Here is a 20576-nt window from a genome sequence, read left to right on the forward strand (position 1 = left end):
TCCATGCCATGCAAGGGTGCCATCCCTGTTACCTGCCCCTGGCAACCCTGTCCCCCACATCCCTACTTTATTTTTTACTACTGTTTACCATTAATTTTATGATGTCCTCATAGCCTAGAGCAGGGCCTGTCATAGAGTAAGTATTCAGTAAATGTAAGAATGTATTTCATTTGCAGTAGCAAGAACTGTTCAATAGTAAGAAGCACTCCCATTTACTCAACATTTTCTCATTCGCCTTTTGAGAGTCAGAAATATATGAATATATTAATCCCTAAAAGAAGTGTGACTAATAGTAGGAATATACTTGAGGGGGATTATGTATGTAATTCCTTATGAGAATGCTAAGAAAAGTAAGTAAGAAAATTTGCCTAAGAAAAGTAAGTTAAAAAAAAAAGTAAGAAAAATTCTAAGTTCTGCCCAAGACTTTGTGGGTTCCATGTACAAAATGAGATTTTGTACACTTCCCTCAAACAGAAACAAAGTATATATCTGTGTCTTTATAAATAACCTCATTCTGTTACTTGAAGAATGTTTCGGGATCCTTATTAAGAACAGAAGGCGTGGTGCATTTCATTTGTGGCTGGGCCCTTTTCAGTGATGGCTCCTAAAGGAGGGCCAAAAACTAAAAAGAAGCCTGAGCCCTCTGCTTGTCACAGCAGTGCGCTGGAGTGCACTGTCTTCTGGGGCTGAGTCTAGAGTTCTTTGGGTTTGAGTCCTACATCAGTTTTTTGAGATAAATGACTCCAATACTTGCAGTAGAAGAGGACAAGAATGTCCAAAGATCAGTCTGATGTTAATCAAACACTTGTTCTGTTCTGCCTGGCCCTCTCTGGAGCTGGTAGCATCCATGAACAAGACAAACCAAGGGCCCTTTTGCTGTAACATAAAGGGCTTGCATTTTCTCTGTCTTTTCAAAATATCCTATGTTTAATGAATTACATTTTGTCCCAATAGTTGAACTAATAATTTTGTTAGGGTGACTTCTTCTGAAACATGCTGACTTTGCCACTATAAATCAATCTGCTTGCCATCACCTTTTAAAATTCTATAATCCTCCTTTTAGTGTGTGTAGAAATTGCCAGAGATAACCTCCTATCTCTGAAAGCAAATGTCTTGAGCTTCTTTAAGAAAGGCAGAGAGAGTGAAATTGTTTGCCATTGCTTGTAGATTATCTCCTCGGTTCTTAGAAATGCTTTTGACTTCTGAAATGATTGAATTATCTGTAACTTTTCATTTCCTGTTATACTTCTTCCAAACAAAAAAAGTGTTGTCTGGTTCTTATTAAGATAAGCATTGTTAAGATTTATCTGAGGATGTCTCTTTAAATACAGGGTACTAAAATTTTTTTAAATTTAAAACAGGAACTTGTTATCAAAACACATTCAAGCAAAATCCAGGCTGGGTATTTTAGAGGTGTGAAAAGATGCAGTTTCAAATTTCAAGGCCTTGTCTAAAAAACACTAAGGATTTTAAATAGACAAACACATGACTAGACACCCCGTCCTTCATTGAGGGGCATGTGTCAGTTATGTGAGTTATCCTTTGGGTCTTGACCATTTCACTTTAAGATATGGGTTCTCTGACTGTGACAGTACCTTACTCCTGTCTGTATTCTGGAATGTAGGAATTTTCAATGGCTGCTTGTCACTTTGCAGCTGTTCTTTCTTTGGAAAAGGAGTTGCAAATATAAGTGATATACCCTGGAAGCCTGTGGTGTAGAAGCAATTTACTCGTCCTCGGTGGATCCCTCTCTGAGGACACTGGCACTGAGGGTATTTCTGTGGCAGAGGCAGTAAGTCAGACTTCCTCATAAAAGTTTGGCACTATTATTATAAAGTATGGGGAATTTGTTTATTTAGCAAAGATATATTGATTTTATTTCAAAGTTAGGTTAAGTTTTTAAAATATATACAGTTGACAAAGTAGCATGATTTGTATTTGATCTTTCATATTTAACAGTTGCTTGGAAAAGATGCTAATTAATGAAGAGGAGCAGCCACTATTGGTGTATTTTTCACAGATCGGTGCTTTCTAAATAAAAATTGAAAGTAACTCCTAACACTGAATGGGTTTGCTATTGAAAAAGTAATGATCATCTGGTGCAAATACAGTTGCTTGCGGACTTAAGCCTGGCCCTGGTGGGGAATTTGGTCAGATTTTACAATCTCTGTCAAAGAGTAGACAGCTGAACTCACGCCACACCCAGCTTATAAAATGTCATGGAAGATGAAGGAGCACCAGAAGGGAAGGACACTGTGCAGACTGGACTCAGTTAATTGTGTTTAAGATGCCAGATGCTAAAGAGTAACACGATTCCTTGCTGACCCCTTAACCTTAATTCATCAAACACCATGAAGCAGCCTGCATGTGAGGAATGGAAAGAGCATTCAGGGTCTCCAAGTGACAGCCTCTCACTAAAATGGGGTGATGCCAGGCAGATTAGAGTGTTTAAAGCTGACACCACCGTGGTCGCATTTTGGGGTGACAAAGCCAAAGGAGAGAGGCCAGATATTCCAGCCCTGGCTGAAAGATGATCGATCACCAGAGGGAGGCAAGCTTGCTGCATGGAGCATTCAGATGAAGATGTTAACATAGTTCAATAGGTCTCCAGTTTTCTTCGTGATATGTTAATATAGCAAACTTACCGTGATTTGGTCCTTTATTTTTTTTAGGTGCTAAATTGTTTGAAATATCAAGAGTATTATGTAATAAAAACTTGTTGATCATAATTTTTCTTGTTGACTTTTTGGGAAGCAGTAGCTCCTCTGATTTTTTCATAAGCTGAACTTCACTGTCTTTCTTGCTTTGCAAAGCAACTGATTATCTTTGTGCTGCTTCCATGGTGTCCGCTGGCATTTTTGGCATTTGCAAATTGCTCGGGGCTCATTTGAAAAGCAAGTTACCTAAGCAATGCCTAAATGAGCTCAAACTCTTGCTTGAAACAGCCTCACAATAATCCAGAGTACAGGTTGCCTGCAAACAAATCCCAGGCCTGCCCTGGCCAAGTTTTACGTGGTTAGACATTTTCTTTTAAACAAGTCCAAACTGCAACTTTTCCACATTCAGAAATTAAGCTATTTGATTTACCTAAGGGGTGAAGTGAGTTGATTGTGTTTCCTTCATGCTAGAAGAAAGGGTTCTCGTTGGTATTGCCTTTTACTTTCAACCCAGCTAGCTGTTACTGTTCTTTTTGTTTAAAGCTGGTAGTTGTGTGCATTTACATGGTGTTTGCTTTTTCTACTTGCTATAGAAAAACACAGTCCCACTGCCAAACATTTCTTTCAGCTTCAAACACTCCAGAGTGAAAATTCGAACCTCAGGAAACAGGCCACAACCAATATATATCAGGTGCAAACTGGTTCTGAGTACACAGACACTTCCAACCACTCTTCCTTAAAGCGACGTCCATCTGCCCGGGGCAGTAGGCCCATGTCCATGTACGAGACGGGATCAGGTCAGAAACCATATCTCCCAATGGGAGAAGTGAACCGCCCTGAGGAGAACAGGACAAGACTCCAGCCTTTCCCCGCACACGTAAGTAACACCACTGGCGCTTCCGCTGTTCACTCTCTGTCCAGCCTGACTCCTGCATTCTCCCTTCTGAACCTGCAGATCCCCACATTTCTGCTTTGCCAAATTGGTCTAGAGAGTTATTCTTGTGTTTGCTGTATTAACATGTCGACAGATGGCTTTTGGTGTTCCCACAAGCACCCAGGGCAATGGCTGAAAGTTTTCCAACTAAGTTGGGGATTCTGGCTCTTGCTCAGCCTCCCTCCCCTTTTTCTCCCCTGTATACATAATATCTGCCCCGACTAGCCAGTACTGGAACTGTTTTTGTAACAAGTTTCCTTCCCCACTTCCAAAAATAAAAACAAATTGTAAAGGTCACAGCAGAAGTGAGTGCCATCTTCTTTGAGGTAGACAGATACATGACCCTTTATGAACGGAGCCCTTAGAATTCAAGGTGCTTTCTCTGCTCCTCACAGTGGAGCAGGTGGTGTCTGCGGCCTGGTCATGCCGGGTAGGCCTGGAAGCCGCCTGGCCTCCATAGCCTCTCCCCCAGTGGTCAACCTGTCTGCTTAGCTTCTGCATCCCTGTTTCCCCTTCATGGAGAAAGTGTTGCTTTGTCATTTCATAAAGATGAAATGTAAAAACTCTACATTGATTTTATATGTGTTGTATTCCAAAGATTGTATTCTGTAACAGGCTGCTAACAGTCTTATTTTACAATGGGATAAGTACTGTGTTGTAAGGTTTTCAACTATTACATTACTTTTGGATTGATTTATTTTAAAAACCTGTGTTTTGACAAAATGTTACACACATTTTGAACTTCTGTGATTTTTTTCAGTTATATTTATCTTTTTGAATATGTGACTAACAAAATTATTATTTTTTTAGCAAATTTTACAGTTTCCCAAAGAATTCTCAAAGTAAACGCATATTTAAGGATATGATCTAGTAAGTTAAGCCCTAGTTTACTTTTGTCAAGCTGGTTTAATTTTGTGGTAAAATTACAGTGTTATTATATTATACTTAGGAGTCCATTACTTCAACTTTTTAAGTTTTTGGGCTAAATTATCTAAAGCAGTTGATTTGATACATTTGGTGTAATGGGAATGCCATTGCACTAAAAAATCCTATTTATAACTGAAAACAAAACTTAAGAAAAGCAACCTTTGTTAGTTTTCACAGTGTGCATTTTAAACTTTGGAAACATTTAGAATGTAAGAATGCCATATTATTGCAAAAGCTCTATATCTGTACTAAAGAGTAGATTGATAACATATACCAACTTTCAATTATTCATATAGTTTCTCATTTCACATTATCTTGATTGTAGAACAAAGATTTGTTTATGACTATCCATTAAAAAACTACTGGTAAATTTGATGAATTGTGCTAGGAAGTATCTTTTTTCTCATAGAAGAGCACCTTTATAAATTCCGAATAATTTCCAGAAGGCATTTCACTAAGGGGTTAAACATCTCTGGGGATTTGTCATGGGCTAACGTGGCAGTCAGCCCACCTGTCACAGAAATGTCAGCACTGATTTCACATAGTGAGATGCTTTTCAGGATTTTTTTTACTAGGAAACCTGGGCTGAAGCCAAGGTAGCTAATAGGGTTTTTTGTTTGTTTTGTATTTTCCCGAGTGTGTTTCTTTTTCCCCTTCTAGATCGGGAGGAGTGCACTTGTGACCTCCTCTTCGTCTCTGCCTTCCTTCCCCTCCACACTTTCCTGGTCGAGGGATGAAAGCACCCGAAGGGTTAAGTACATTCTGAATGGTCTGCTCTCTGGAGGAGGGGCAGTGCTCCTGGGTGCTTTGTGCTTCTCCTGGCCCTCCACTAACTGCCCTTCTGTCCCGCATGAAGCAGAGCTTCCCTCCTGGTGTCTCACAGCCCAGGGGCATGTACACACATGCGCTGCACACGCTCACACGCAAGCATGTCTGTGGGAGGCGGCCTCCCTTTTGTCTACTACCCATTGCTCAGTTTCATGTAATATTTAACAAAGGTTGCACTTCACTCTAGTTTACTACCTTTTATTTATGCTCAGCACACTATCTTTTAAAACAATCCTACAATTAGCTGGTTGCTGGTTAAATATTGTAATAGGGCAAATCTAATTTGTTCAGATTAAAACTAGTGTATTTGGACTAACTGAAACACTAAGATATCTTGCTTTTTTATTTCTTGTACCTCTTGATGTATTTTATATCCACATTGTACTTAACAAGCCAAGGTTGGCATCCCCTGCGTCAGGATTATAACACATAGCATCAGAGATATTGGCAACTGTTAGTATGAAGCTGTTTCCTTTATAGTTGGCCAAGTCCAGCTTGCTGATGCATAGTTTACATTCCCAATAACAGGGCATGATTCAGGTAAGCTCCTTTTAGAGTCAGGCAGCAGTATTAAGCACCTTCTCCATGCACAGCCTTTCGGTGAGTGACATCCCTGCTCCCCAAAGCACTGTCAGTTTAAAAATTACTTTCATGCACGAAGAGTACACATGGCAATCTGATAAAGTCGAGGCAGAAGTACAGGCTTTGAACACCTTTGTTCAGGTCCCAGCTCACTCTTTTTTTAACCATAAGATAGCACTCAGGTGAGAGGAGGGGTGGGGGCTGTGGCTGAGGGACCACCCTCACAGACAAGGTGGGATTTGTTCTAGGTCTTTGTCCAGTCCTTCCACATCAGTAGGAGTGATGGAGAATCCTTTCCCACAGCCGTTGCCTGTAGCTCATCATGGCCCTTTCATGATAAGTGGTACTTAAAAGTCTTCTGACTATGTAAGAACTTGTTCACCATGTAAGAACTTGTTCGTTACGCTTCAGAAGATTGGAGACTGTTGAGAATTAGGCTTGGGGTTGATTAATGATTGTGCATTGAGTCCCCTATACAGAATTTTATTGTTGTTAACAACCATTTGATCAATAAATATGAGAGATGCCCTCAAAAAAAAAAAGTCTTCTGAGCAGTTCTGAAATTAAACTGGAGTGTTTTAATTATAATGTTTCAGTTAAGCTAAGGGACAGTTAAATAGAAGTAAAAGGTCTCATTTGAAATCTTGTTAGTAAGGATCAGGTAAACCTTTTATCCACTGAAATTTGGGTTGTTGTTTTTTTTTAATTCTTTTTCAGTAGTTTTGGAAATCATTATGAGGGCTGCTTGCTGAGACAGTGTTGTACAAGATGAATAGTTACATCATTTAAACTGATTATCCTGATTGTTCCTGACAGCTTCATCTTGAGTTTAGGTTTTTATGGCATGTCTGTATTCAGAGAAAACTGCAAATCTATTCAGTAAAACTGAACCAGCACCAGCTATAAGGTAACTTTTCTATTAACAGCTTTGAGAGAGCAGCACTTTTAACTAATAGACCTTAGCTCTGCATGTTTACAATAATTTTCATAAAATTAAATCCTGGCTAATTTGGTATCCCATACATAAATAAACTTTTGTTGACAACAATGAAGGACTTACTGCGTAAGTAGCTTGTTTCCTGGCTACTGCTATATGTTTTCTGTGCTTGAGGAACATTTCCTGAGTACTTTTATTAGATATATGAGTCATTACTCTTCTTAAATGTTGAGATGAAAGTTGGCACTTTTGATCGTTGTGAGATAATACATTTGATTTATAAAGATCACATTTATATCAAGAAAGGCCAAAAGATCCACTATGAAGAAGTGAGGTTTTCTGGATTTAACTCTGTTTTCTAGGTTTTTTCTACTGGAGCATCTGTGGATGAGTTTTCTAGAATAATTCAAAGGAAGGTTTTTTACATTCCATTTATGTACGTGTGTGTGTAGTACATGCACACACACATGCATAAACACACTCATCCATACATGTGTGCGTGTATATATAAAAACAAAAGGAAAAAAATTTAAAGGCTAGTCAGACATTCTCCATGAAAAGTAAGATGGGTGGTTTTTTTGTTTGGGGTCTGGTTCTTTTAGGTCACCTCTGGAAGAGCCTGGTTTCACTTCCTGCTGGATATAGTGGTCTTTCATCTAGGCTTCTAGTGGCTGATAACTAACTCAGTGATGGATTCATAAAGCCAGATGCAGTGAAGCAGAACTGTTTGCTGATAGGAGACATAAACAAAAGGATCTTAAAAGCTTTAGAAGATTTTACAGAATTTAGCTTTATAGACTCTCCACATGGTTCCAGGTAGACACTTTTAGTCATTTGCCAGATTAATTTGAGTGGGTGAAGTATGTATAAGTTCACACTGAATTTTAACAGCCCAGCACAAGTGTCTTATATTTTTCTATTTGGCTGGGACCAAATAGAGCATTTGGGGGAAATGTGAACAACCTCAGGAGGGAAAGGGAGCCTTTGCTCTGCAGGGGAACAAGAGAGGCCATGGGGCTAGTGAGCAAAAGCTGGTGTGGATAAGGAGTCTTCCCCCACTTTGGGGCTGGCTGCCTTGCGTGTCCACATGGGGCATTCAGAGGGCCAAGCAGCATTATCAGTAAGCAACAAATAATCAGACTTCATGTAGACTTTCTTAAACTGACTTAACTCTAAGGTAGCCATTCTTACGGGTGAAGCTACAAGGTCCCCGTATGTTTAAGTAAGGCTCTTAATTTACAGCTGTATCTTTAGCCACATTTTATTGCAGCATCAGTACAATTCCTGAGTCACATGTTTTGATTAACTTGGATTAAATTCAAGATACAGAGTTGGAAATAACTCATATTTGTATTTTGCAAGGTAATCAGTTTAGATTTTGAGTCAGCGTCCACTGATTTCTAGATGAAGAAATCCCCAAAATTATGGATAAAAACAAACACTGAGGGAAAATCAGTGTTATTAAACAGTCAGAACTAGCATAGGCCCCTTCCAAGGAATGTGCTCCCCTTCAAATTTTGCCACCCTGGGAAGCCTTATACTTAGCAGTGCTGCCATTTGCTCAGAACATTTTTAGGATTCCTCTTTTGAATCTGCATCCCATTTCTTAATCTCCACAGTTGCTTCAAATCTTTATATTTTGAGAGAATAGATGTTTTGGGAAACAGAAAAAAGTGGTTGGAAACCAACTGTCACGCTGAATTCATCCACCTTGGTTCATAGACAACATGTGGAAATAAACTAATAATACTGGCTTTCCTGTGAGACTCATTCAGGCCATCTCTGAACATTCCCCCAAATGCTGTATTTGGTCCCAGCCAAATAGACAAATATAAGACACTTGTGCTGGGCTGCTAAAAGGTAGTTGTAGAGAGCTGTGAGTGTTCTGAGCAGTGGCGATCCCCAGGGCCCCAGGCATGGAATATTGGAGGTGACTGGAGACCTGGGTTCTTGGTCCTGTTTTTCTCCCAACCCTGTGGCCTTGGATGTGTCATCCAGCTTCTTTGGCCTTTCATTTTCTCATCTGGAATCAGACTAGGTGATCTGCAGGTGGCTTCCAGTGCTGAAGGTCTGTGGGTATGTAAGCGCTGGCGTGTTTGCTTTTTAAGTGGGTCTCATCATATTACACATAAACTCCTTATCCCTTAGAGAACTAAATATGGTTTTGTCACTCTGCATGTCTGTGTTAGTTTGTACAAAGGATCTGTTCATGGAGTAGCCACTGAGCTAAGAAGTAAATGGTGCAAAGGAAAAAAATATTTCTGGATCCACTGTTCATCTTTTACTAAATTTTCAATAGAAGGTTGGCTCCTGTCCCAGATGAGATATGGGGCATGAAGGCCACATAGCCTAACAGGTAATGAATACTTCCTGGGGAAGGCTTCCAAGAAGCGTCTGGTGCTCTTAAACTAATGGGGTCACTGTTTCTCTCTTGTAGGCATCCAGGCTAGAGAAGCAGAACAGCACACCTGAAAGTGACTATGACAACACTCCCAATGATGTGGACCCAGATGACCCAGGGTACATCTGGAGGCAGTGTTTCCTGGGGCTGGGCTCTTACACCAGAGACCTAGCAGGCGGTTGTCAGGAGACCCGCTCATTACCTGCACCCCTTTTCCTTATTTGCAGACCCATAAGGTCTTAAAATATTGAGGCATTGTTCACAGTTGACACCTCTTTTCATCTCACCTTATTCCCATCTTTTTTCTTGTACCAGCATGTTATACACATCTCTAAGTCTCTGTAATGTGCTTGTAAATCAGTACTTTATTTTTAAGTTAACATTAGATTGTATTGTGCATGTGCATCCCAAGGAGTTGACCAATTAGAGGTGGCCTTATAACGGCGCACTCTCCATTCCAGTTACTCCCTCCCTTTCCCCATCTTTCCCCATTCTGCGAGTCATGATTTCCAGCCCTGTTGTAGAATGAAAGAGCCTCCATGTCAGCTGTGGCTGCCTGTTGATGAAGCAGCCTTAATGTGAGTCTCCTGCCAGACAGGATAAAGGAAACCACAGAAGCAGCCCGCTCGTACATAAGGCAGATGCATATGCTGTGGCTCCTAGAAGCAGAGAAACAGCTAATAGGTACCTGTCCATTTAGCCATTCTTCAATGTTCACAGGTCAAGCAGAAAGGGAAGGCAAAGGAGTGTGCTGTGGCAAGGGGATGGCTCGGTGCCAGATATAGCAGAAGCCCACACGGTCCCAAGCCCCATCCTCCCCAGCACTGAAGACGTCATCAGGAAGACTGAGCAGATCACCAAAAACATACAGGAGCTCTTAAGAGCGGCCCAAGAAAATAAACACGACAGGTAAGGGGCCGGAAAACCCTGCTGTGGAAAGGGTGTATGCAGGCTTTGGAAGAGATGCTGCTCCCGTTAATGAGCAGGGATTCTTTTCCATATGCTGATTTTAAAGGTTGTTGAAAACTTCAGGTTTACATAACAGGCTTAAGAACAAATTTCTAAATTTGGGTTTTGTGTGTGTGTGTTTGTGGTTTCCGTTTTTCATCTTACGAAGTTCTCTGAAAACAAATGCCTCTAGAAGTAGAACTGCCGCGTATTTGCCGTAGTAGTATTCCTAGCTCTATGCGGCAGGGCAAGTGGCTACCTCAAAACTTGTCATTGATTCTTCCAGCCACTGCTGCTGCCCCTGATCTCCTTAGCTAGAGAAAAGTTTGCTGACCTACGAACCTGATTTCTTGCTGGCCTCCCTTGTGTGGGTGTATGTGTGTGTGTGCATGTGTGTAAACATCTGATAGTGATTTGCATACAAAAGTTGAAGTAATCATCTCCCAAGTAATTCTCTGCTCCTGAAAGAAGAGTCTGCTTGCGCTGAACAGAACCATATTCCACAATGTTATTTCATGCTCTAGAGAAGGGACTGACTCTCATCCCAACTCCATTTTGTTCTCCAAACACTTCTGGTGAATTAGCTGTTCTCAGTGACATCCTAGTTTCTTGGTACTAGCCACATATAGATAACTCATGAACATTGAACATCATCCCACTGAGTTTAAGAAAGCGGTGGAGTTTAGTCAAAACCCAAGAACAGTTGATCAGTGAAGTCTGGAGCTTCAGCGAAAGTCATTCAAGGAGCACAGGACTGCTCCGGCTTCTCCTCTCTGTTCTCTTCTTCCACATAAAGACACACTAGTGTCTGTTGTGTCTCTGTGTTCCTGGTGCTGCTGTGCTAACCTCCCAGGCTCCTACTCTTTCCCTTTATTATACAGCTCAGACCTCCCCTGGTCATTATTTCCCACTCAGTAGACTAGGCACTGTTTATTGAAGGATGAGAGTTGATCTTTACAGGTAGACTGCTGGAGGATCCTGAGAGAACAAGAGGAACCTGCAGAATTTCTCAGCCTCCCACCACAAAAATTACCCAGCTGTTTATCTTCCTCCTTCCCAGGCATCTTCTTCTTTTTTTTTTTTTGGTTTCTTTAATATACAATCACATGAGCAACATTGTGGCCACTAGATTCCCCCCACCATCAAGTCCCCACCACACACCCCACTACAGTCACTGTCCATCAGTGTAATAAGATGCTATTGAGTCACTACTTGTCTTCTCTGTGTTATACTGCCTTCCCCATGCCCCCCCCCCCACATTATGTGTGCTGATCGTAATGCCCTTTATTCCCCTTCTCTCTCCCTTCCCACCCACCCTCCCCAGTCCCTTTCCCTTTGGCAACTGTTAGTCCATTCTTGGGTTCTGTGATTCTGCTGCTGTTTTGTTCCTTCAGTTTTTTCTTTATTCTTATACTCTGCAGGTGAGTGAAATCATTTGGTACTTGTCTTTCTCTGCCTGGCTTATTTCACTGAGCATAATACCCTCTAGCTCCATCCATGTTGTTGCAAATGGTAGGATTTGTTTTCTTCTTATGGCTGAATAATATTCCATTGTGTATATGTACCACATCTTTATCCATTCATCTACTAATGGACACTTAGGTTGCTTCCATTTCTTGGCTATTGTAAATAGTGCTGTGATAAACATAGGGGTGCATATCTTTTTGAAAGTGGGCTCCTGCATTCTTAGGTTAAATTCCTAGGAGTGGAATTTCTGGGTCAAATGGTATGTCTATTTTGAGTTTTTTGAGGAACCTCCATACTGCTTTCCACAATGGCTGAACTAATTTACATTCCCACCAGCAGTGGAGGAGGGTTCCCCTTTCTCTGCATCCTTGCTAGCATTTGTTGTTCCTAACCCAGGCATCTTCTTAATCTCACGCCTTTCATGCCTCCCATGCTACAGGCATTCCTTTGCTCTGCACCATAGTCCTGGCAGAAAGCAACTTCACACAAAAAGTAAAATGTTTCACCGCCTCCCAGAGTACAAGCTTTGAAGGAATCTTGATTAACTCCTTTCCTAGTGCTTCCCTGCTATTTGACTATGTGCTTCACTTTTCATTTACCCTAGTTCAAAAGAGTGCTGTGCTTGTATTTACTTAAAAAACTTTTTAAAAAGTGTGCTTACATTGCATTGTTCTCTTTGAGAGTTGTCAAAAATATAAATATCTGCCCTGAGGCCATTTCTGGCTCCAAAAATCACAATATGGTACTTGGTAAAATTTGAGGGTTTTTTTTCCTAAGATGTACAAATCCATTCAATCAATGTTAAGATCTGATTTCTTTCTTTTAAGACCATGAGAGAATGATGCAGAGATTTTAATCATTAACTCACTCTTTTGGTTTAAACCAGATTTGGTCTAGATAATTTATATTTTATAAATTGCCCAAAGTTCTATTAAAATCTCTGGTTACTTACATATCTGAGACACTTCATTTATAACTTTGCATTGTACTAATTAAACCTATGCCTTTCCCTCCTGTTTTCTCCTCTTGATCCATCATTTCGGCTCATCCTGAGTGGACCAGCAGCCCGTGTGTACACATTCAGGTGTGGTCCCCACCTTCCCTCAGCCTGGTCCATCCCTTGGGCCTCCAGCCTTGCTTCCTGCCTGTCTGTGTCTGCCTCCGTCTCTCTTACACACACACACACACACACACACACACACACACACACACACACACATATCACACAGTTCAGGATTACTACCAATTATATACAGAAGTCTTTTGAGGAAAAATAACAATTTGAAGTTGTGAACATGAGCTCCCTCTGACAGAGGAGGATTTTCTCATTAATCTTTGTGTGCTTTCTTTTGTGGCTTATTGATGGTTTCCTAAAATATTTCATAATGAGCAAATTTTTGAGAGATGTCCTTAGGAGAAATATCTTCTCTGTGTAGTAGGGGGAAAGGGTGAATTATATTTCTGGGTAAAAACGAAAACTCTAACCAGCAAAATATAAAATTCCTAGGCTTGGTTTTCAGTTACTATGATGTTAATGGGCCTGCTGGTTCAGGACACGTTCATGCCTGGTACCAGGGTTGCTCGGACAGTACCTTTTTCTCTCTCTGGGTGTCTATGTGACCAGATGGGTTGTTGCTCCTTCATATTTACCAGTTAAATAACTCCTTATACATTGGTGTTTTTCTTATTACAGAGTGTATGGTTCTAATTGCTTATTAAGGTAAAAGTCAGGATTTCCCATTTGCAGGCATTTTGGAATAATATAAACCATTTTCTTGAAATGTAATAGTTTAAAATGTAGGCAGCCTTAATTAAAATAATTTTGAAACTAGATTTTTTTATAAAGATGAACTACAGAGGTTGCTTATGACAATCTTTAAGCAGAAGCCAACCTCATAACTTAATAAAAGGGGAAAGTGTATTACTTAAGCTGTAATGGATGCTGAATGGCATTTGGTTCTGTATCTTAAGAAGGGAAAGTCTAAAACACAGCCACATGGGTTCTAATGTGAGGCCAAACCTGAGTGTTGGCACCGTATTTCCTAACATGCTAAAAACAGGCCCCTAAAATGCTTTTGTTACATCTATTTCCCCCCTGGGCTCTGTGGGTCAGTTCTAGAAACAAAATCCAGGCCTGGTGGCAACATGGTACCTAAGTACCATCACTTGATACCATCTTCAGTTTGTCTTTATCTCTGCACCTTGTAACACACACTGCTCCGGGCAGAACCCTAACCTTTTGATGGTGCAGGGAACTAGCCCCATATGTTGCTTGTCACAATACTAAGAATTAGAATCCTGAATGAAAGCAAAGTCTCCATTCTTCCCCGTTCTCATCACCTGAGAAACCCAAATCACCGGTCCCCAGTGAGAAGAGGCTTGTGCTAGGAAAGTTGTGAGTCTCTTGCCTTCTGATGCCAAGAGAGGCCTGCAGTGTAGTAGTGAGGGTCCCAGGCTTCGGTGCCAGGCAGCTGGGGTTGAGCTCAGCTCTCTCTACCAGCTGTCGGATCTCAGACAAGTTCTCTGCCTCTACAGGCTTCAGCTTCCTCATTTGAAAAACGGGTATTGTAATAGTGCCAACTGCATAGGACTGTTTGGAGGATGATGTGTGTCTCTGCAGAGCACTGAGAACAGAGCCTGCCATGCAGTCAATGCTTCTGGGGCCTCAGCTCTGAGGGGTGAACATGAGGCCAGGCATCCTGGACAAAAGGAGAAGCAAAGGCAGATTTAATGTGCTTTGTCATCTTTGAGCTCCCCAAGAAGCAGAGAGAGTGCAGCCTGCTCAGCATTTTATTACAAAGTCGTGGCAACTTCATGAGCAAGTGGATAATTTTTCATCCTTTGCATGGAAATCCTTGTTCTCTTTCAATAAATTAGGAAAATGAAACACAATGAGAAACAAATGACCAATCTGAGAAGGTGTGAATGTCTTTGTAGACTGTTTTGTGGTTTCTCCTGGCTAGTAGTATATGTTACCTACGTTTCATATGTGGAGACTGTTTTCTGCAGATTGAATGAATCTTCAAGAAGGGATGGGGACCTTGCTTTATAACCAGTGCCTTCTCTTGGTGTCAGATCCACAGTGGACTGGCCACAACTTCAACCCTTCATTAAGAGAGTATAAATGGAACCTATTGTAGCTCCTGAGTATTTTGTCTCTGAATTATTTTTACTGTCTGAATAACCTCTTCAATATTCTTACAGTTATATTCCCTGCTCAGAGAGGATACACATAGCTGTTACAGAAATGGCAGCATTATTCCCCAAAGTAAGTCACTTCCTGCTTACTTGATTCAGATTATTTTAAATGAGCTGTAAGAAATTTCTTCATGACCATTACATTATATTCGCTTTTTTGTAGTACAGAGTTTTAAATAGGGCACACAGTCATCTAGGACATTGAAACATTTTTTTGTTCTACATGAATGTTGGTTTTAATAAGAATATACAAGCCAAATGCTAAAAGACAAAGCATTAATAGAATAAAATTTTATCTGGAATATTTCACCCAAGTGGATTCATATTTTTTTGAAAACTACCTCAGAATAGCACATACTATTAACATGACACTGCATGCACTTTGACCTTTGAGTCAGAGTACTTTGGCATCTCCCACTGTGGGTTGCAAAGCTTGCGGTGTTCCAAGCATCCTCATTTAAAAAGTGCACGATAGAACTGCCGGCTGCCATGGGACAGCTTGTGTTGTTTTCAGAAGAATGCTTGTCCTTGCTCCTGGATGTTCACCCTGCAGTTCATGGCGAACGGCTCTGTTTTTCTGTTTAGAAACCCAAGTCTGACATGGTGAGGACTTCCCTTCGCTTACTGACATCCAGTGCCTACCGCCTCCAGTCGGAGTGCAAGAAGACCCTTCTGGGGGACTCTGGCCCATCCGCAGACATCCAGCTGGTTACCCAGCAGGTCATCCAGTGTGCGTATGACATAGCCAAGGCCGCCAAACAGCTGGTTACCATCACCACCAAAGAGAACAACAACTGAGCCGCACAGTGCTGGCCCTTCCATTCTCTAGGCTTTGTAAAGTCTGGTTTCAAATTTATGGAACTCTTCTGATTTTTACAGAAACAAACATTTAATGAAAGTTTAAAACATTTTTAAAAATTCAGTATTATTTTTGCATGTTTTCTAACAAATTTTCAACTATTAATTTAACCCACTTGCCTTATTTTGTGCCTGTTTGCCAGTTTACTTTCCAATGTTCTGTTGTGCTGTCAGTGTCTGTTGAGTTAATGATCAGAGACATCCCAGCATAGCTTCATTGTTTTCAAGTTTGTTAGAACTTTTCCATCCTTTAAAACTCCCTGCCTATGGTTAAAACTATAAATGAGATTTTTTAGCAAAACATATTCTTGAGAGTTTGGGGGTAAAAAAATAAAATTCCCTGTTCCTACCAAGCATTATGCAATAGCGCATTTTCCAGCCTACTGCAAGAATCTCTGCGTTTGGGGTATCTCCAAATGTGTATGTAGAGAAAGGACTTTGCCACTTCCTAAAAGTAGTGTAACAGTCTCTCTTGGAAGGCCACAATGAATTGCTCCATCTCTCTTTGACTGTTCTATCATGTTAGACGTTCTTCTATTTAATTTTTTTCTCTCTTGATCTCTTTCCATTTTACTGTCACCCTGAAGTCTCAGTGGCATCAGATAAGCACTCAACCTGCATGTCGTGTGTCAGCCATTTGGCCGTGTTCAGTAAGAGCCCCCCCATTGTTACATGTGGTCAGTGCTCTGCCTTGTTACAGGAACCAGACATTTCATTCCCAAGTGCAGCAGGGAGGAGAATCGGTACCGCAAGCCATACTGATTGTGTACCACCCCATTCAGGGATCACTGCCATAAACTGTGGAGAGAAAGAATCTGCTCCCCGACATCACCCTTAGGACTTCTGGCAAGATTTATACTACCATCTGAGTTCATTTCTCCATTACCTCATGGTACTTAAAAATAAGATGTCAGCTTTCGAGAATTCCTTGGAGAGTATACTCTAGCTGACCACCAGCTATCCCAAAGCTGCGAAAGAGTACAGGTTTAAGTATGGAACACACTGAGATAGTTTCTTAAGTTACTAAAAAGACCTTCCTTGTTCTGAATGTTAAAGCATATTCCTGTCCCTGCTTTTTGCAGGAGCTGTGTGTTTGTGTGGCTCAGACCATGAACTAGACAAGAGGAGCCAGGCAGTAGTGACAGAGATGAATGAAATGAGCAGGTGCAGAGCAGGGAATGGGGTCTGTGGGTAGCGCACGCACACCCACTAGGGATAGCAGCTACCCTGCTCTCCTAAGACTGTCACGTGGAAAAGAGGGTCAAGGGTTTCCCAAAGCTTTGATTTTTCAAGACACACCAGAAAATTGGATCTTTTTGTGTGTGTGCTGTGTCTTTGTTTATAATGTTGACAGCTAAACATTTTCACAGCTCACGTGTGGGTGAGCTGTGGCCTAGGCTGCCAGCTCATGGCCTCTTCCCCAGCCCCTGTAAACTGCATGGTGAGGGCCTGGCTTCCCTGGTCATACCTTATTTATTCTCTGAGCCTTCCCTGCAGCGTGGCTGCCCTGCCCTCTGGTAAGTTGCTGGTAGTTCTTGTTTCACCCATATCTTCTGTCCCATAGTGCTCATTCACACATGAAGAAGCCAGAATAATCAAAGTTGCCTAACTACATGCTAAATGAGCATGTATTGTCACAAAACTGTTTGATAACACCTTTATGCTGACCGTATGCTGTTGGGAAAGGAACACCATGATGGTGTTTGGTTTACTAAGTCACTGTGTGTGAATGCTTTTGATGGGTGTTGCTGCACTGACAGTGTGGGGAGAGGGTCCACATCTCCAAAGACTCAGCCACTGGCTTGTCTGCACAACCCCAAGTGCCATGTTCCTGCTGGACACTGAGGAGACACCTTGAAGGCTACCTTCTCCCTTCAGTTCAAGCACCATCTGATACCTTCCCTACCTACTGCACATACTTAGCTGTCCCTTCTCTTTCTTGCAAATACCTGCCCTCCTGTTGGTCCCATATGGGTCTGCAGGAAAGGCCCAGTGGCAGTCCTGAGTTGGTGTCCTTGGCCTGCCCGGAAGGGCTATGAATGAGTCACCTGCAGTGGGCGAAGCCATGTCTTCACTTGAACACACGAAGACTGAGACAGAGGATGTGGGTCTGTGTCCCTAGAGAAACTCAAGGAATGTGGGATCCACAAGCACTTCCAGCGATAAGAACAGCACAGAAGTTTGCTGTTAACCCACAGTGCCAAAGCTCCCGAAGGATGTTCCCAGGTGGGGGGACACACAGTGACGGCGGGTGCAAGTCTTCCTTCTCCGTAGGTGCCCCGCACGCTTCCTCAGCCCCATCCGAGACCCAGTGTTGGAGGTTCTCTGGTCCTGTTGGCAAATCGCACCATGTCTGCACAGTTGTTCAACGCCTTTTGCACATGGGTTCCACAGCCTCGCACTAATGTCTGTGTCCTGTACTGTCATTCTCACCTAATTCTCCAATCCCCACGCCCCTCCCAAAGCTGATAGGATGGACATGCACTTTACAAAACTGGCACTTGCTGAAGATGAGACAGCTCCACCCCTAAGCTCCTTTTAACCGAAGTCATCTGCTTCAGACTGCAAATAGTTTGTATTTGCCAAAGAACAATGAATTGGGCCCAAAGATCAAATAACAGAATTTCATAAAATTGGAACTGTAAACGCACAACTCAGGAGCTGTTACCTGATTCTTCCAGCGACTTAAGCTGTAGAACCAAGAGTAAGCATGTGTCTGTCCTCCACAGCAGCTGTGAGCTTCCCAATCATACAGTTTTCCTTCTTTTCTTCCCGAGTTCAAGGTCACACTTGTTTTTACAAAAGAAAATGCTGCATAGGAAAAATGAGATGCCTTTTATCCAAGTGTTTTCCCAGGTCATCCATTCTTCTGTACTTTTTCATTTTTACTGTACATTCTATTCCTGTAATTATTGTACAACCCTTTAAGCGTTGTAAAATCATTTTGGAAGTCATGCCTGCTAGTTATACAATAAACAGGCTCTGTAAGTGTCTGTGGCGAGTCTACGTTTCCCATCAATTAGTTGATGTTTCCAGGTACTTGGTAGAAGTTCCAAGGAGGCTCTTCTCCTCACGTGACCCCATGTTTAATGGGACAGTATTGGATGTGCTCTCGCCCTGCGGGCCGCGTCATTACAGGAATGATGATCTTTTTCCTCCTCTGTGCTTAGCCAGTAGCTTTCTTAGAAGAGATCCTGCATCAGGATGTCAGTTCCATGCATCTTACCAGGATGTATTTGCTCCTCAACTTCAATTTTTTCACTTCAGCAAAACCCAGCTGAGTACAGGTGCCCTTGCCACCCTGTATCAGGTGGTCAGGGGTGGAGTTAGTTTGGTCTCTTAGAGCCACCAGCCTTGTTTTGAGAGCAAGGCCCAGGCTCAGGCGACCCAGGAGACTGGAATATGGTTGTAACCTTGGGTTCAACCGGGGCCACCCTCAGTACCCTACAATTAGTTGTCCTCTGTAGAAATGATATGCGGCTCTTCTTCCAAACAGAAGACACATGGCAGGACCTGGCCACCATGGGTGTCTTCCCAAGTGACAAGACTGGGAAGATGGAGCATCCTCACTGGGTATCCAGCTTGTCTGTGGATCCAGAACCAGCAGGCCAACCCATCAGCTCACACCCGGAAGCTGCTTCTATGCCAGGGGTTTCCAAATGAAACACATCACGGCCTAGGAGTGCTCGCTGAACCTCAGCCTCTGATTCCACAGCTCTGGGATGGGGCCTGGAAGCTTGTATTTCAAGCAGGTTCCCAGGAGATGTGGATGCTACTGGTCCAGGGACCACACTCTGAGAAGCACCGTGGAGGACCATTTCCAGGCCCCACCCCCACCCTTCACCCACACACACAGCTCCTTGCCTTCTGACTTTAAGCATGTTTTTGTAATAATTCTGATTACAGCCATCATGTATCAGCTCTTTACCTTGGGCCAGGCACTGTGATGGGTACTTTAAGTAGGATTTAACTCATTCAGTCCTTACTACGATCCCATGAAGAAGTTCCCATTGTATAGATGAGGAAATTCACCCCTGAGGTCAAGTTGGAGGGAAGAGGGGGAACATGTGAGTTCTGTTAGTCCAGTTGGTCTTCCTCCAAATCGGCCAAGTTGGCTTTTCACAGGTCAGCAGGGTCCACGACTGAGGAGTCTCAGAATGTGGCCTCCATATGGAGGTGAAACAGCGAGGCAGCTACATTACCCTGAAGCTAGATCAAAGTGGGACTGGTGGGCAACACGAGACTGAATAAATGGCTTTATTGGACAAGTGGTACATAGTACATAACCCCTCGGATGGGCCCCTAGGGCAGGGGCTGTCGCTCACCCTTGAGCTCTGGGCACCAGGACCCCTCCAGCATTTGTTGAGTGACCAACTGGAAGGACTGTCCACTGGTCCCCAGCCCTGTGAGCAGGGCCTTCCCACTTATGGGGCTGCACAGGGGCAGCCTCACTACGGGGACTGAGGGTGAGCTGCTGCTCGGCAGGCTGGTGTGCAAGGCTGCCCAAGAACCAGTCTCCAAGGCCCACAGACCCTGTGCGGAAGGCTCTGTGGTCCCTGCCTCTGCCTGTGACCACTGAGCCAGAAGCCAGAGCCACACATGACCATGGAGCATGTGTCAGCTCACCACAGAGCAGGTCCACAGCGGACGGCTGCTGGGGACCAAGGGACCAGCATGAACCCTTGCTTCGTGCCAGCCCCACCATCCCCCTCCCACAGGCCCTTGCCTGCAGAGCTTCCTGACTGCTGTCCCAGGCCCCAGACACTCTGAACCCCCTAGGAATCTCTCAGGCCTGTTTCTCCAGCTGTAGCTTCTGAGGACCCATGCCTCCTCCAAAAT

At 42.7% G+C, this 20576-nt stretch overlaps 1 protein-coding gene across 12 annotated transcripts in view; it reads left to right on the top strand.

Annotated features, from left to right (window-relative positions):
- GIT2 (GIT ArfGAP 2) overlaps nucleotides 1–18730 on the top strand; it is a 60104-nt gene extending 41374 nt beyond the window's left edge. For 5 of the 12 annotated variants that reach the window (XM_036904045.2, XM_057491583.1, XM_057491584.1 and 2 more), the window contains 6 exons: nucleotides 3286–3534; nucleotides 5179–5268; nucleotides 9303–9385; nucleotides 9987–10175; nucleotides 14886–14949; nucleotides 15465–18730. In XM_036904045.2, the coding sequence (XP_036759940.2) occupies nucleotides 3286–3534; nucleotides 5179–5268; nucleotides 9303–9385; nucleotides 9987–10175; nucleotides 14886–14949; nucleotides 15465–15677 (888 nt within the window). In that variant the 3' untranslated portion in view covers nucleotides 15678–18730. The other 7 variants (XM_036904049.2, XM_036904055.2, XM_057491586.1 and 4 more) reach the window with 4 other exon arrangements.
- Nucleotides 18731–20576: the final 1846 nt, after the last annotated feature.

Source organism: Manis pentadactyla, chromosome 14, assembly GCF_030020395.1.
Source record: "Manis pentadactyla isolate mManPen7 chromosome 14, mManPen7.hap1, whole genome shotgun sequence".
Lineage (NCBI taxonomy): Eukaryota > Metazoa > Chordata > Mammalia > Pholidota > Manidae > Manis > Manis pentadactyla.